At 37.5% G+C, this 15,851-nt stretch overlaps 1 protein-coding gene across 2 annotated transcripts in view; it reads right to left on the minus strand.

Annotated features, from left to right (window-relative positions):
* Positions 1 to 2,091: 2,091 nt before the first annotated feature.
* The window catches only part of LOC124789294, a 35,372-nt gene continuing 21,612 nt past the window's right edge, over positions 2,092 to 15,851 (minus strand). For both annotated transcript variants that reach the window (XM_047256605.1, XM_047256606.1), the window contains 2 exons: positions 13,331 to 13,542; positions 2,092 to 4,291 (listed from right to left, as the gene is read on the minus strand). In XM_047256605.1, coding sequence (XP_047112561.1) covers positions 2,848 to 4,291; positions 13,331 to 13,542 — 1,656 coding nt within the window. In that variant the 3' untranslated portion in view covers positions 2,092 to 2,847. The remainder of the gene's footprint in view (positions 4,292 to 13,330; positions 13,543 to 15,851) is intronic.

A 15,851-nucleotide genomic window follows, 5' to 3' on the forward strand; every position in this document is an offset into this window, starting at 1 on the left:
AGGGTTGAAAGAGAAGGAAGAGGGATGAAGAAAAAAGGCCTTGTGAGGCTCAGGAAATTTGGATAGTTCGGAGAAGTTATCTAGGAGACACTTAAAAGATGGGATAAAGACTTTTCTGAATTCTCCCAGTTTCCTAAACCTCACCAGACCTTTTCCTTCATTCTTCCCCTTCAACCTTACTGCCAGGAGAAGGAGCCACTGGCTCTGAAAGCTCGCACATTTCTTTAACTTTTACATGTGTTTTCTTTTGCCGCCTCTTGGTGAGAAGATCTTTTTTTATGTGGGTTTTCTCCTGCCGCCACTTGGTGAGTAGACTTTTTAGCAATCCCATTATATTTACAGGAATTGATTATTTTCACTGATATATTAACCCTACAAGCAGTTTGTTTTACCCAGTCATGATGGCATCTACCAGCAGGATAATGTAACATGTCACACAGCTTGTAGAACTTATGCATGTTTCAAAGAGCAAAGGGAATAGTTTATCATACTCTCCTGGCCACTGAACACCCTGGATTTAAGCCCAACTGAGAATATGTGTGCCACGGATCCTCAACCGCGAAACCTAGCACAGCTGGTCACAGCACTGGAGTTAGCATGGCTCCACATCCCTGTTGGTACCTTCCAGAACCTCACTGGCATTCTTCCTGCACATCTTGCAGCAGTCTGCACAGTGAAAAGTGATTATTCAGGCTTTTGACAGGTGGTACACATTAATGTGACTGGACAGAGTAATTTTCTTGACTCTGTTTCTGCTTTTCAGGTTATACAACATACTGTATTAACCATACAAAACAGGTTATTGGAGTAATTCATCTGGATTTAGAAGTAAATGTGTCTCTGAATCCCTACAAGGTAAGTAATTGATATAATCAGATATTATCTTTTTGGTTTGGTACATTTTTTCCTTCTATTATACAATTTATAATTATTAACACTTTACTTTGATATTCGAGATGCAGTGGGTGTGTCATTCATCAAGGAACACACTTGGTTACACAATAACTTACAGTAACAATTTACATGGATAATACTAATATACACAACTCTTAACTTACACACATTTTAAAGCGCCATATCTAAAGTCATAAATGGAATATCTCTGTTACAATGCATCTTCGTATGCGGCATGGAACTACCATCAGTACATTATGGGTATACAAAGTGCATAAATGTTATGCCATGTAATCACAGTGTCAAAAGAATGACAGATGAATGTTGGGTTTGGTTCACAGTTAAGTTCCATGTGTGAAGTATTACAATCTTGCTCAATAACACAGTTTGTTTCACACCCTTTGACTAAGTAAGAGTAAGTGTTCAGTATTACATTCATTACACAAAATATGGTTAGTATTATTGTGTTTTTCTGTCACTTTTGCCTGTATTTCCCATTTTAACATACTTCACCTTTGTTTACACTTGTAAAGTCCCATTTCAGAAACTTATGTGCAGCTTCTAACTGAACCAAAATTCCTATGTCAGCACATTTTTCAAATTTTTTATAAATTATGTTAATATTAACTGTTTACATAACAATAAACAAACAACTTTGTTTTCTAAATGGCAAGTCAGTGACAACCACATCAGACTCAGTCATATTCATAGTTTAATTGTAGTAAACTTAACATGAAATCCAAGCAACACATTCTGATTAAATGGCCTGATTATCTGTCTAAAGCTTTAGTGTTATTTGTTCATGTTGTAACAAGTTTGTTACTGAAAATTAAAGAATATCAGCTATAAAAGAATACACAATATGGCAGGTTGTGTAATGAAATCATTAATAACTTCTAACCAGATAAACGATGTCCTCACTGACATGCTGTGGAACTATATTCAGTGAGTCTGAGGTCATGCACCACAAGTTGGTATGTTAAAAATCAAGTACATTACATATATGTCATGGGAATCTGCAAAACCCTTAGTACAACTCAGTGGATTTACAATTATTACTGTATACATGACACCTCTCCCCTCTTTGATTTTCCATATAACACAATGCTGTATGAAAGAACCTATCAGCAGCAGTACTGTTTCATAAGTTACCATTCATTAATACAATTATGAAATAATACTGTATAACACAACAAATTATGGTAATAATTTATTTATGAGATCAGTAAGCAACATTCAACAGAGGTCAGACACTTTAAAAACATAAAAGTTAAGTATTTTTTCCTTACATTTAACAATTCACTTTTTCAACCAGGTGCAATGTGCCAAACCATTTTATAAAGCATTACTAAACTCACTCACTCATTGTGTGTGTGTGTGTGTGTGTGTGTGTGTGTGTGTGTGTGTGTGTGTGTAAGCGCATGCAAGCGCCATGTGCCCCCAGTAAATAGTCATATATATTAAATTGTGTTTTCATTTTCTTTTTATGGACTTTTTATCCAGTTTGAGATGTACAATTGATTTGTTCTTCTCATACTAATATTCTTTAGCTTATTTTATAAGCAATTCACTGGAATACCATTTTGAAAACAAAAAGAATATGCAACTAAAAAGAAATTCAGCTTCATATGAACCTCTCTTCAGGTTCTTTTGTGAGTAAGTGATATTTAAATTTTATATATGCAATAATTTTTACACCTGAAGCACTTCATATATTTTGGTGACTTTAAACAGGAAACAACAGACAAGGAAATATCACTGTATTTGCTAATATGTTCAAGTTTTCTACATAAATGCATAAATAGTTGTCTCTTCTCTGTGTGTCACTTTTAAAGCTTTTTATCACATATTAAATAAGCAGGGTTAAGCTTTGACTAGACAGTACAAGTTGAACATCAAAATGCTTTTAGTGATCCATGACAGTCAGCATCACTAAAAGCTTTTTAGCAACTCTCATAAAAGTTTATCATTCATATCTCGCTTAACTAGGTCAATAATAAAGTCTTTAAACTCATTTCCGTTTGTTTGTGCATCATTCTCATTAAATACTGTAGCTGCAGCAGGTTTGTTGCTCACTAGTTGCTTAGATGAATGGCAAATCTGTGAATTAGAAGTCTCTGAAATTGCTGTTTGAGTTTCTGCTGAAATTAATACAGAATCTTTGCTAAAATGTGGGCCTGCAGTCTGAGTTTGAATGTCTGCAAACTCTGACAGTTTGTTAATATCATTAGTTTGAGTACATGTATTGGAATAAAGAAGCTGTCCCAGATTATCAACATCCTCAGAGGTTTGAGTTTCTGTATTAAAGTAATGCGTGAAAGATGTATCATCATCATTAAAAAAGCAGCTATTAAAATCAAGTTCGGTCTGTGTTTCTGTGCTGCAAGACCAATTCTCATCAAACAGACCTGCTGTCTGTGTCAAGATACTGTCCAAGTTACTATCAGAATAGTTTGAATCTCCATTAAATTCTGGCACACCATTCAATTCTGTGCTGCAAGAGGGGCTACTGAAATGATTAGCTTCATTTGCATTTTCTATAAAGCCAGTTTCTACTGGATTTTCAAAGTAGGTGCTTAAGTCACTCACAGTTTGTGAACTTGAATTCATATTACTGGATGAGTGTGCGAAAGGTTTAGACTCCAGAAGTACATTATTCCAGTCAGTCTGAGTGACACTGTGATTTAACATCTCCTCTTTCAGTATAATATTGCCTGTACTAACTGGACTTGTTTGAGTGCCTGAAGAGCTTTTCTGCCAGAGGCTGGAAAGACTATCAATATCCAAGCTAAATGAGTCTGATCCATCAAAAAGAGAGAAATTAGGTGTGGGACTATTATTCAGTGCTGTAAAATTATCTGATCCAGGTAGAGAATCTTCTGTAGGGTTATATATCTGATTATTGTTGAACCCATTAGTGGAAATACTGATGTTAACATCATTACATTTACTAAATACTGAATTAGCCACTGGCTGTGTAGTCTGAGTTTCCATACTCTTTCTTCTTTTCTTTGCAGTAGTCTCTGTCTTTAATTCGGGAACACTAACACCTCTGTGACTAACTGGAATGTCAGCAGCTTTCATTGCTTTTTTCAGAATATAATCTCCTATTGTTTGAGTCTCTGCACTTGTGGTTGGGTGCCTGTTGCGAGGTATAGAACCTGTCTGTGTCTGAGCACAGGTTTTACGTTTTGATGCCTTTGGGTGGACACCACTTTTTCTTGTTCTTTTAGTTTCTGCAACTCTGTCTGTCTGTACAGCCCTACTGACTGTGGTAGCAACTGAGTGTGGTGAGAGTTCACTCAATGTAGCTGCTGCAAGAGGATGAATAGGGACAGCAAAAGGCCTTGGCATATCTTTACTAGACACTTCTGCTTCATTGGGAACAACATTGCTCCTGCAAAGTAAAATGGCACAAATTTAGTACATAATATGAGAACAGCAAAAGTAAATCAAATGAGCTTTTGTTTGTGTTAATAATTTAAACCTATGTAATATTGTCAGATTTCTTGTGATATACAAGGTGGAATCCAAAATTTTCGGGACTGGTGCTGCCATCTGGAAAGTAGTAATAGTATATCTGTGCACCACTAGGTCGCAAGAGTTGCATATCTGATGAGTCAGTGTGCAGAGTGGCATTCAGCTGGAAGGACGTGTTGCGTGTTCACAGTGATTTCCATGATACTCCGTGTTTGGTGTGTGGCGATTTTACGATGGAAGGCACAGCATGTTGAAGTTTGCTTGGACCTTCATCAGAACGCATCTGATGATCCAACCTTCTTGTAACGGGTTATCACCGGTGACGAGAGATGGATTTACAGTTGTGACCCAGAGACAAAGCAACAATCGTCTCAGTGGAAGAGCCTGGGCTCTCCAAGACCCAAAAAAGCGAGACAGGTGAAGAGCAAAGTGAAGAGCATGATCATCGTTTTCTTTGATACCAAGGGAACTGTGCACAAAGTATTCGTCCCACCCAACCAAAATTCCGTGTACTACTGTGACGTTTCGCAACAGCTCCATGAAAATGTACGGCGACGATGGCCTGAACTTTGACGTCAAGGGAACTGGTTACTCACCAGGACCTTTTTGGCAAAAAACACCATACTCACCAGATTTGGCACCTTGTGACTTCGTGATATTCCTAAACTGAAACTCAAATTGAAAGGCCATCAGTTCAACACTCTGGAGAGGATTTAAGAAGCATCACTGGTGGTGATAAACACCCTCAAAGAACAGGACTTCCAGAAAATGTTTGACCAGTGGCAGAAGCGCTGGGACCAGTGTGTACGTGCGGATGGGAACTACTTCGAGGGTGATGGTGACCATTAGTCCAAATGTAAGGTTTTCAGCAGATGGCAGCACCAGTCACAAAAATTTTGGATAGCACCTTTTACTTGATATTAGTTTATCTATAAGATAAGCAATTCAGCAGCTGTTTTCCAAACAATGTATCTATTATTTCAACTGAATGGTCTTTTAAGTCTTTGCACTGCTATCATCATACAAATATATTTGTTTTAAAATGGAACTCATTATGTGAGAAGCTTTGTTGGAGGGGGGCAGGGAGGGGCATTGACGCAAAACAGCTGATATCATAATTGTCCAGATCTTGACTAAGAATGAGCCATTTTCTACAGAAAGCACTCCAAGGTTCTCGAAGACAGATAAAACATAGCAGCCTAAACAACATACCACCACTAGTAAGTGGGTAAAATTACAATGAATAAATAACAATTACAATCAACTGTCCTCTTAGAAGAGGCAGTTTAGGAAGAGTTTCAAAGACAACTAGAGTTACAGTCGAAAATTAAATTTCCTTTGCCATTTTGCTATAGCGATACAAAGCAGAATGCATTCTATAGTTTGTGCAGTATCTGCCAAAACCTAAGGTAACTCAGATGACAAACACACATGACAAAAAGTGAGAGCACAGTGTTAAGGAATCACTGCTTAACAAATGAAAATGGCTAAAAAGATAATGCCCAATACTCAGTCTAGTTAATATTAACACCTCTTGATAAGAAGGATGAGAGGAAGTCACCTAAGCTGTAGAGAGGTGTTTAGTCTTCCTGAGTTTGTTCCCACAGATACACAAACAGTGTTTGTGCCGCAGAGATAGAATGTTCCTATGTACAGTGACACCAAGATCGTCCACAGCAAAAGAATAGCTAAAGGGCCTGGGAAGTACAGCAGCAGCTACCTCATTTCCTGACATGCCAACATTTCTGGGAACCCATACGAATGACACAGTAGTTCACCATCTACAACCGAGTGAAGACATCCCCGAATCCATTGTAAGAGGGTAGTTTGAAAAGTTCTCAGAATGGAATAGAAAGAAATGACTTACATCAGTGTCTTTTTTTTCCTTTTTTTTCTTTTCTTTTCAATGCAGTCTCACTGTGTACAAACACACTTTCCAGCTATGTTCCAAGGCCTTGATCCCATCTTGAAAATTATATTTCTCTAGACCCACAAAATACCCATCAACTTTGGCTGTCAGTTCTTTGTTTGAAGATAATCTCCATCCACCAAAGAAAATTTTGAGCTACAGCAAGAGACAAAAGCGTCATGGACCCAAATGGGGCAAATAAGGGAGGTATGGCAACAATTCATATCTCAGCTCGTGGCAATGGCACTTGTGTGTGGGCGCACATTGTCTTTATTTTCTTCCTTGCCAAACCTGGCCTTGTTTCACATTTCTCCTTCTACGGTTGGTCCAGCAGGTTAGTGTAGCATTTTCCCATAGCTGTTTGGGTAGTAGGAAGATAATATATCACCAGAAACCCTTTTGCATCCCAGAAAAGTGATGCCATGACCTTTCCAGTTGACTGTCTTTGCTTTCTTTTATGGTAATGAATCAATACGTTTCCACTGCTTTTACTGTTGTTTTGGCTCTGGGATATAGCTGTGAACCCAAGTTTCATCTGTGGTCACAAACCGGGGCAAAAAATCTTGTAGGTTGCTCTGAAAATGGTCAAACATTGTCTGGATATTTCCAGTCTGATGCATCTCTGAGCTTGCTTTAAAAGTAAAGGCACTCCTTTAGCAGGTAATTTTCTCATATACAATTCCACTGTCAAAATGTGATATCCCTGTTTGGATGACATTCCTATTCCTACAATGTTAGGATTTTTTTGCACTTTCAGTTGGCGATCATCCACGGCCATTTTATGCACTATTGCAATAATTTCTGGTGTAGTCACACATCTTGGCCAACCGCTACGCGGATAATCATCTACACTGCCCTGACCAAATTTAAATTTGTTCATCCACTTGGCAACAGTAGAATATGAAGCAGCACAGTCTCACAGTGTATGCACAGTCTCACAGTGTATTCTGAAAACTGACATTAGTTTTCTTTGCTTTCTTACCTTTCTTATGAAGTATTTCATCACTGCTCAAATCTCGATTTTTTTGCATGTTCACAAATTACTATATGGGAAGAGCAATAGTGAGATGTCCACACGAGTTCTCTACCCAGAGCACTGACAACATCACCTGGTTCCTCATAAAGGATGACCTATTACTATGTAGGAACATTGTTGCCCAACCACCGACATCTGATGATGATTCTGCGAACTTTTCAAATCACCCTCATACTAAATGGTGGTATGTGTATCCCACACAAAAGCTCTGGATAGCTCTGATGGAATAAGTGCATATGACAGATTAGAAATTCCATGCACAAGGTGGCCTGATAGAGGCATACAGTATGATTCGAGCACTGGTCTAAATGGTGATATCTAAAGATCACATAACCAATAACAAAGGTCCATCCCATGCTATGGTCATCCTAGAAGCTGTAAGTGTAACTCAAGGTGCTCTCTCCAAACTGTGTATGAAGCTCCAGATACGCAGAATGAATGATGAGCTGCTGTATATGGGCACAGACCTCTACACAGAGCCAAGGAGGAGGGAGGGGGAGGGGGGGGGGGGCAGTATCAATAGACGACTCCTATCCCTTGGGAACACAGCATGTAATGGGAGGTGAAACTTTCAAAGTAGGATATAAAAGCGAACTCCATGGGGCACAAAGAAGTAGAGCATACCTGATATTAGTAGTCCAGAAAATAATCAAAAACAGAAGCATAACACTGATGGCTGAACACAGAGGAAAATCATCAAGCGTATTTCCAGAGGAGGACATCACACCAGAATAAAAGTGTTCAATTGGCAGGTCCTATACGGAAGCTCATAGCTGCACTGGTGGGGAACACACCAGTAGCCAAACAGATACTGCAGTATTGAATCTGTTATGGCACTGAAAAATGAATGATTGGTCAGATGAATACATGCTGCATCCATAGTCCAGCTCCAATTGGACTAAGGAAGGATACAATCAAATGAGAACTGCCAGGGCTTCTCCTCATGAGGTGTCACACAGAATGTACAGAACATTCTGAGAACAGACACAGCAAGCTGCCAAGTAAGATATAGGGGAAGCAACATAGTGTTGTATCAGGTGTTAACTCCAAGAATGTCATGATTTTGACAAAGAAGAGCAGCAAAAGTGAGATGTGAGAACAGTTGGAGAAATCCTTTTCACTGCCCGAAATTCATATAGATGATTCCTTTGGAGGAAAAGTCCATGCTTCTCAAGTAAAGGTGGTCAAGACAACACTGAAGTCACCACTCAAGTAAACACACACCAAGAGCTGCAATAAACCATGAAATCATCAACGAAAGAGGGCCTGAGACACCTGGTGGATGACTGACAATAATGGGGTTGATCAATATAGCAAATAAGGTTATACTCAACACTGAACCCTGAGGTACCACGTCATCCTGAATAAAAAGGTCTTATAAAGATGGACCCAAGTGTACTTTAAAAACCTATACTTCTAAAAATTGTCTAATAAAGCGTGACTGACAGCTTATAAAGGAGATTGCTTACAAATCACTCATGTCACCCATCCTAGAACATTGCTGAAGTGTGTGGGACCCATGCCAAATAGGATTAACAGGGAATACTGGACATATACAGAGGTGGTCAGCACAAATGGTCACAGATTTGTTTAATCCATGGTAGAGTTTCCCAGAAAAACTGAACTAGAAGACTCTTGAAGATAGACATAAACCATCCTAAGAAAGTCTTTTAACAGAGCTTCAAGAACCAACTTAAAATGGTGACTCAAGGAATATACCACAATCCCCTATGTATTGCTCACATAGGGATCATGAGAATGAGATTAGAATAATTACCACATCCACAGAGACAATCAAACAATCATTCATCCCATGCCTCATATGTGAATGGAACAATAAGAAACCCTAACAACTAACACATACCCTCTGCCATGCACCGCATGGTAGTTTGCAGAGAACAGATGTAGATGCAGACATAGATGTAGCTGTAGATGTAGATGTATGTTATGTATGGTAGAGTCCCATCCTCCAGCAAACATCACAAACCTTTTCCCAATCAAAAACTTTGGCTACAATCTGGCATTTATGCTGGAAGCTGTCCATGACATAGGGTTGACAGGGTAATGAGATTGTAAACTGCAAGGCGATCCCTACAAAAGCCCTATTGGACGTTTAGTGGCATTTTCTGTGACTCAACCCAGCATATGCACCACCTATTGAACACTTGTTCTGTCATCTTGAAGACATTACTGGTGACGGAAATAGGACACTATCTGGAAGGAATACTTGTGTCTTTACCACACTTATGTAAGCAATTACAGTGGGTTTGAGCCACTGTGTAGGAAATGTGCTGTTCTTCCAGGTACAGTTGTAACATGATAAGTACCACAACATTGGAATGTGAATATCACATGACCTGCGGAGGATGAACATCATGATGAAAGGACACACTCCAGCCACCTAACAGTAAAACCAGTATTGCAGCACATGTGATTATGAGAAAGCGATCTTTGAGAATTACAGAAGATAGCACTATTGTGCCACTGCATGGAGATTTAAGAAAAGATGATTTTACAGAAAATCAGTAATAAGACAATTAAGAGAAGAAAAACATGAACTTTTACTTGGAAGCATTATTTACAGCCAGGCAGATGGTGGAAAATAAATGTGAATTTGGGGAAAACATGTAGTTGCATTCAGCTATATAAAAAAGGATTAGTACACTATTAGAAGTGAAGAGATATTGCAAAATCTGAATAGACGAACTGTCAAAAGGAATGCAACTGAGAATCAGGAACCTGTATAAAAATTGCCTGAATTGTGTTATAACAGACAGCAAAAAATTCAGAATGGTGCGCTCTCACCAGTGCTTCTTAATATAGTCATGGACAAAATTATAAGGAAAGTTCACCAAGGATCAACTGCAGATGATATGAAAATTATGGTCTATGCAGATGGTGTAATGATTTGGGAAGAAGATGAGCAGAACTGGAAGAACAACTAAATACCTAGCAGACAATAACTGAAGAAGCTGGTGTGTAAACAAGTGTGACAAAGTGAAATAATGAAAATCATCAAGAAAAATAAAAAATAAGGATGTAAGTTGTAATGGAAAAATTATTAAAGAAGCAGATGCTTTCAAGCATCTAAGTAGTAAATTAGCCAAGAAAGGAAACATCATGGATGAAATTTCAGAGAGAGTAGAAAATTGTTTGAAATTTTATTATTGTGTATCAGACATAATCAGAATTGGAAAATACCTGCCAAAGCATAATGTCATATTGTCTGTCAATTCTAACCTATGTATCAGAATGTTGGATTTGGACAAATAAAGGTGTGAGGAGAAAAAAAGTATTGGAGATGCATTTTCTATAAGGGACCCTGGGTAAGACGAGAAGGGTCAGGATAAGGAATGAAACAATACTGAACACCCTGCAGATCAAACTCCTAAAAGAAAGTATGGGGAGTAATACACTTAAAAGGTTTGTCCACATTAAAAGAATGGGACCAGAAAGACTTCCATCCAAGAAGAGCCGTAGAATGGACAGAACCTGGATGAAGACCAATTGGAAGACCATGAACACAATGGAGAGGTCAGGTGAAGGATGATGTGAACCGAAGAGGACTGCAATGAGAAGAGATGCTAAATGATACACTGTGGGAGAAAAGAGAAGCTTGGAAGAGGCTCTGTGAATGACTTGCATAAGCAGAAACATTTCAAGAAGAAGAAGAAGAAGAAGAAGAAGAAGAAGAAGAAGAAGAAAAGTAGATGATGAAGAGATATGCATACTTAAAAAGTAGCATTAGTTTTGGCTCTGTAAATTGTCATGCCAAAACAGGCACTTACTGAGAACAGTAGGTGTTTGAAGAACAATTTTTATCGACACGGGTTAGTGGAATTTCTGGTGTGCAAACATAATCAACTAGGCCACATCTGGATAATAAGTCTGCTTCTATCATATCCCATTGTTGTGCTGTAGCTTTGACTCAAATTCCATTAGACAGACTCAATGAACATAGGTATGATGGTAAAATAACCTGCACAGCAAATCTGAGGTCTATTGTTTTGGAGGCTAAGGTAGTTAATACACCTACAAATTTTAATAGCTGATCATTATCTTGCTTCAGAACATTATAAAATAAGCTATATGGGTGGAGTGAAATTTTATTATCTTGGCACAAAGATGACATTGATATTGACAGTATTTTGTTCCTGTCAAATTGGTACACACTGTAAAATAAATTCAATCAAGTGCCAATTTTATATAAAAGCCAGTCTTGTTTACACATCTTTATAAAGTAGCCTGATACATGCTTTATTCAAATGGGTAAGTTAGAATATTATGACCAGATAAAATTCTTTTGGGTGAGTGATTTATCATAAATATCCAAAGTTTGTGAATGTTTTTAAGGAGTATGCCAATTCATTGTATAGAGAATGGTAATCAGTTTCCAACAGTTAATAAATGGGAAACAGAATTTAATATAGCCATATTTTCCTTTAAAATTATTCACATAAAGTGCTTTCAAAACCTCAAGCACATATAAAGACAATAACGTGCCCAATACGGTTATTGGGTGATCCATTATGAAAGGTGTTTGAAACAGGATTCCCCACAAGCATTATTAGAAGATAGAATACAATACTTTTCATACAAAGAATTAATTATGAATAAGCCTTTTGTGAGATGTGTGTGGCATTTGTTGAGCGCTGAACAAATGTAAAAAAGAATTTTTGGACTATATGAACATGTGGCATCTGTTCTTTTGTACATGTCTGAATGTCACAGTGGTTCATGCTACTGCCTAGTAAGCGGGAAATCTCAGATTCAAATTCTGGTCTGGGACACATTTTCACTCATCGCCACTGATTCCACATATAGTCCCGATGCACCTGACATCAATAATTTCTTCCATTTCCTCTCTCTCTCTCTCTCTCTCTCTCTCTCTATCTCTCTCTCTCTCTCTCTCTCTCTCTCTCTCTCTCCCTCCCTCCCTCTCCCCTTCCCCCTCCACCATCAATTTACATAGAATATGTGGTTTAATGAAAAACATTATAACTGAATTCATGTGCCAATTCGTTATAATGTACAGGGTCTGTCACTTCACACCAAAAAATAAGCAACAATCATGCAAGGAGTGGGTGGAAGTCAGTTACATCTTCCAGAATGATTATGGCCTGTGCAAAATGGTCTATTCAGCCCTGTAAGGAGTAGAACACTGACTGGTGAATATTATGCAAGTTAACTAGACCAACAGATTAATATAATCCATGAAAAGATGTCAATTCAAACAAATATAGAAACTGGTGTTTGAAAAACATCCTCATATGGGCCATAGGCATTTATATAGTGGTAATATCATCAGTTACTATAATTACAATGCTTTTTCCCATAATCCAACCATGTTAAAACAAAGTGTATGTGATACTTGAGTTCAGTGAAAATTCCATCAAAATCAGCTCAGCAGTTTTTGGTGGTTAAGACAGTAAGGGTCAGACTACATTCCATATGCTGGGTTTCAATCTAAAATCAGTTCTTGAATTTCATTTTGTCAATTTATTGCTTCTTTCAGTACTGATAATGACTTTTGAAAGAAAATTACAAATGGCTAGAAGTCGATGTTAAACAGATGGTTTCTCCTATAACCAGATGGTTAAGTCAGTTCCCAGAGCAAGAAAGACAATGGGTACACAAACAGCATAACAAAAATTCCATAAACTGAGTTGATATGCTCTACAGCTCGTCCGGAGGTCCTTATACCTTTTGTCAACACAATTTACAAACAGCAAATTTTTTGGGTTAAATTTATGTCTGGTTAAAAGGATAATTTTTTGCTGTCCTATCAAATTTTTGTGTAACATAAAAAAAATGCAGAATAATATAGAATCATTAATCTAACACAATAAAATAATCCCCATGTTTGTCACTATTCAACAATTCAACAATACTTAAAAATACTAGACATAGCTAAGACAATACTAGCTTAAAATGTAATACATGACAAGACCGACATTCCGTTATGAGCTTTAATTTTTAAATGAAAGAAAGTACATGTAACTGATACTAACTTCCCATAAAACCTGAATTTTTCATCGAATGTATGTCGATGGCGTTTGGCATGTGTCAGCAGTGCCTCATATGATTCATAAGAGAAATTGCATGAACATGTGAATTTCATCCCACATGTTCTCATATGCTTCCTCTGAGCAGTCTCTGTCGAAAAGCCCTTGTGACATTTTTCACAAAGGTACATCTTCTCTGCGTGTACTTTTAAGTAGTGCTAAAAGGAATAAAAAAAATTAATTATTTAGAAATGTTGCAAGAGACACCATTATTGTTCTGTAATAAAATATTGCATTAACAAGGAATATGTCAGCTCTCACTTTCTTTACAATGAGCTTCACTGATGGAAGTAAACATTCTAATGATCACATACAAAACATTTACCTCAGAATACAAAAGGGAAATTGTGCTAATGACTTGCGCAAAAAAACGTTTGGAAACACAAGAGATATTTTGAGTATTTAATATTATCCCAAAAAGATACCACAATCTGTGTAGAACAGAATGGGAGATGCTGGAAGGCTTCAGATTGACTAACAAAGAGAATTCAATACTAGATTTTGAACTGCAAATATTTCCAAGTGCAGCTGTGGACTTTGATCATAATTTATTGATTGTGAACTGCGGATTAAGATGAAGACAGTGTTGAAAGGCAGAAAATTAGGGAAGCAAGACCCAGATAAACTGAAAGAAAAATGGGTTCTCAAAAGTTTCAATGGGAATACTGGGCAACAATTGGCTGAAACAGGGAAAACGAATAGGATAAAAGGCAACTGGGTAATTCTGAGTGATGAAATAGCGAAGGCTGCAGAGAATCAAACAAGCAAACTTCTTGGGTAACATGCGAGATAGTGACTATACCTAACAAAAAGGCAAAATACAAAAATGCAGTAAAGGGAGCACACCAGAGGGAATACAGACATCTAAAAAATTAGATTGACATCAAGTGCAAAATGTTTAAGCAGAATGGCTAGAGGGCAAATGCAAGGCTGTGTACACATGTAAGACTAGGAGAAAGATGACATTACTTGCAGGAAAACTGAAGAGACCATAGGGATGCAGAGAAGCAGCTATATGAGGATCAAGAGCTCTGATGGCAAGACAGTAATAAGCAAAAAAGGGAATGCTAAAAGGTGGAAGGAATAAATTGAACGGCTATACATGTGAAATGAACTTGAAGACAATATTGCAGAAAAAAATAGGAAGTATATGACTACACTGTGGGAGTTATGATACTCAGAAGAATTTGACACAGCACTGAAAGACTTAATCCGAAACACAGTGACTGGAGCAGAGACAATTTCCTCTGAATTATTACGATCGTTTGGAGAACCAACCACGACAAAATCATTTCACCTCGTATTCAAGATAAATGAGATTGGCGAAATACCTTTACACTTCGAAAAAAATGTATTAATACCAGTTTCAAAGAAAGCAGTTGCAAATAGATGTGAAGATTTCTGAACTATCAGTTTAATAAGTCACGATGGCAACTTAGTGACTGGAAAGTACTGACATGAATTATTTACACAATATTGGAAAAAGTAGTAGTAACCGGCTTCAGGGAAAATCAATCTGGGTTCCAGGGAAACGTAGAAACCTTTGAGGCAGTACTGATCCTACAACTAATCTTAGAATATAGGTTGAAGAAAGGCAAACCTGTGTTTATACAGTTTGTGGATTTAGATGAAACTTTTGACAATGTCAATTGGAATACACTCTTTCAAACAATGGAAAATCCAGATTGGAATGTAACAATATAATACTCTTTGAAATTCTGAAATTAGTATGTATAAAAAACACAGGCAGCGAAAAGTTATGTACATTACAGAAATCAAACTGCAATCATAAGAGTCGATGGACATGAAAGGGGAGCACTACTTGAGAAAGGGGGGAGGCAGAGCTCGTCTTTGGTGCAAATAGACAGGGGAGCAGCCATGGTTAACAGCACGGCAGCGATAATGAAACTAACCTAGCAGCTTGAAAATTGCAGAGATATAACAACAAATAAACAAAGCATGTGTCATCAATGCAAAATGACAGTACTACCAAAATAAACAAAAATATAACTAAATCGCGGATAATAATTGACTTACCCTCATAGAGAGGATATTAAATGCAGACTAGCATAATGTAAAAGCATTTCTAAAAAAGAGGATTTTGTTAGCACTAAATATATTTCAGTATTTGGAAGTCTTTTGCGAAGGTGCTGTTGGGCCTTGCATAAGAAGTGAAAATTGGATGATAAGCACTTCAGGGAGGTGAGAATAGAAGCTTTTGAAATATGATGCTGCAGAATAATGCTGAAGATTAGATGGATGGATCAAATAGCTAATGAGGAGGTACTGAATGGAATTGGGAAGAAAAGAAATGTATAGCATAACTTGACTCAAAGAAGGATCAGTTGATAGTACATTCTGAGGCATCAAGAAATTATCAATTTAGTACTGGAGGGAAGTGTGGAAGGTAAAAACTGTACAGGAAGACAAAGGCTGGAATACAGTCAGCAGGTTCAAGCGAGTGTAG

Source organism: Schistocerca piceifrons, chromosome 3, assembly GCF_021461385.2.
Source record: "Schistocerca piceifrons isolate TAMUIC-IGC-003096 chromosome 3, iqSchPice1.1, whole genome shotgun sequence".
Taxonomy (NCBI): domain Eukaryota; kingdom Metazoa; phylum Arthropoda; class Insecta; order Orthoptera; family Acrididae; genus Schistocerca; species Schistocerca piceifrons.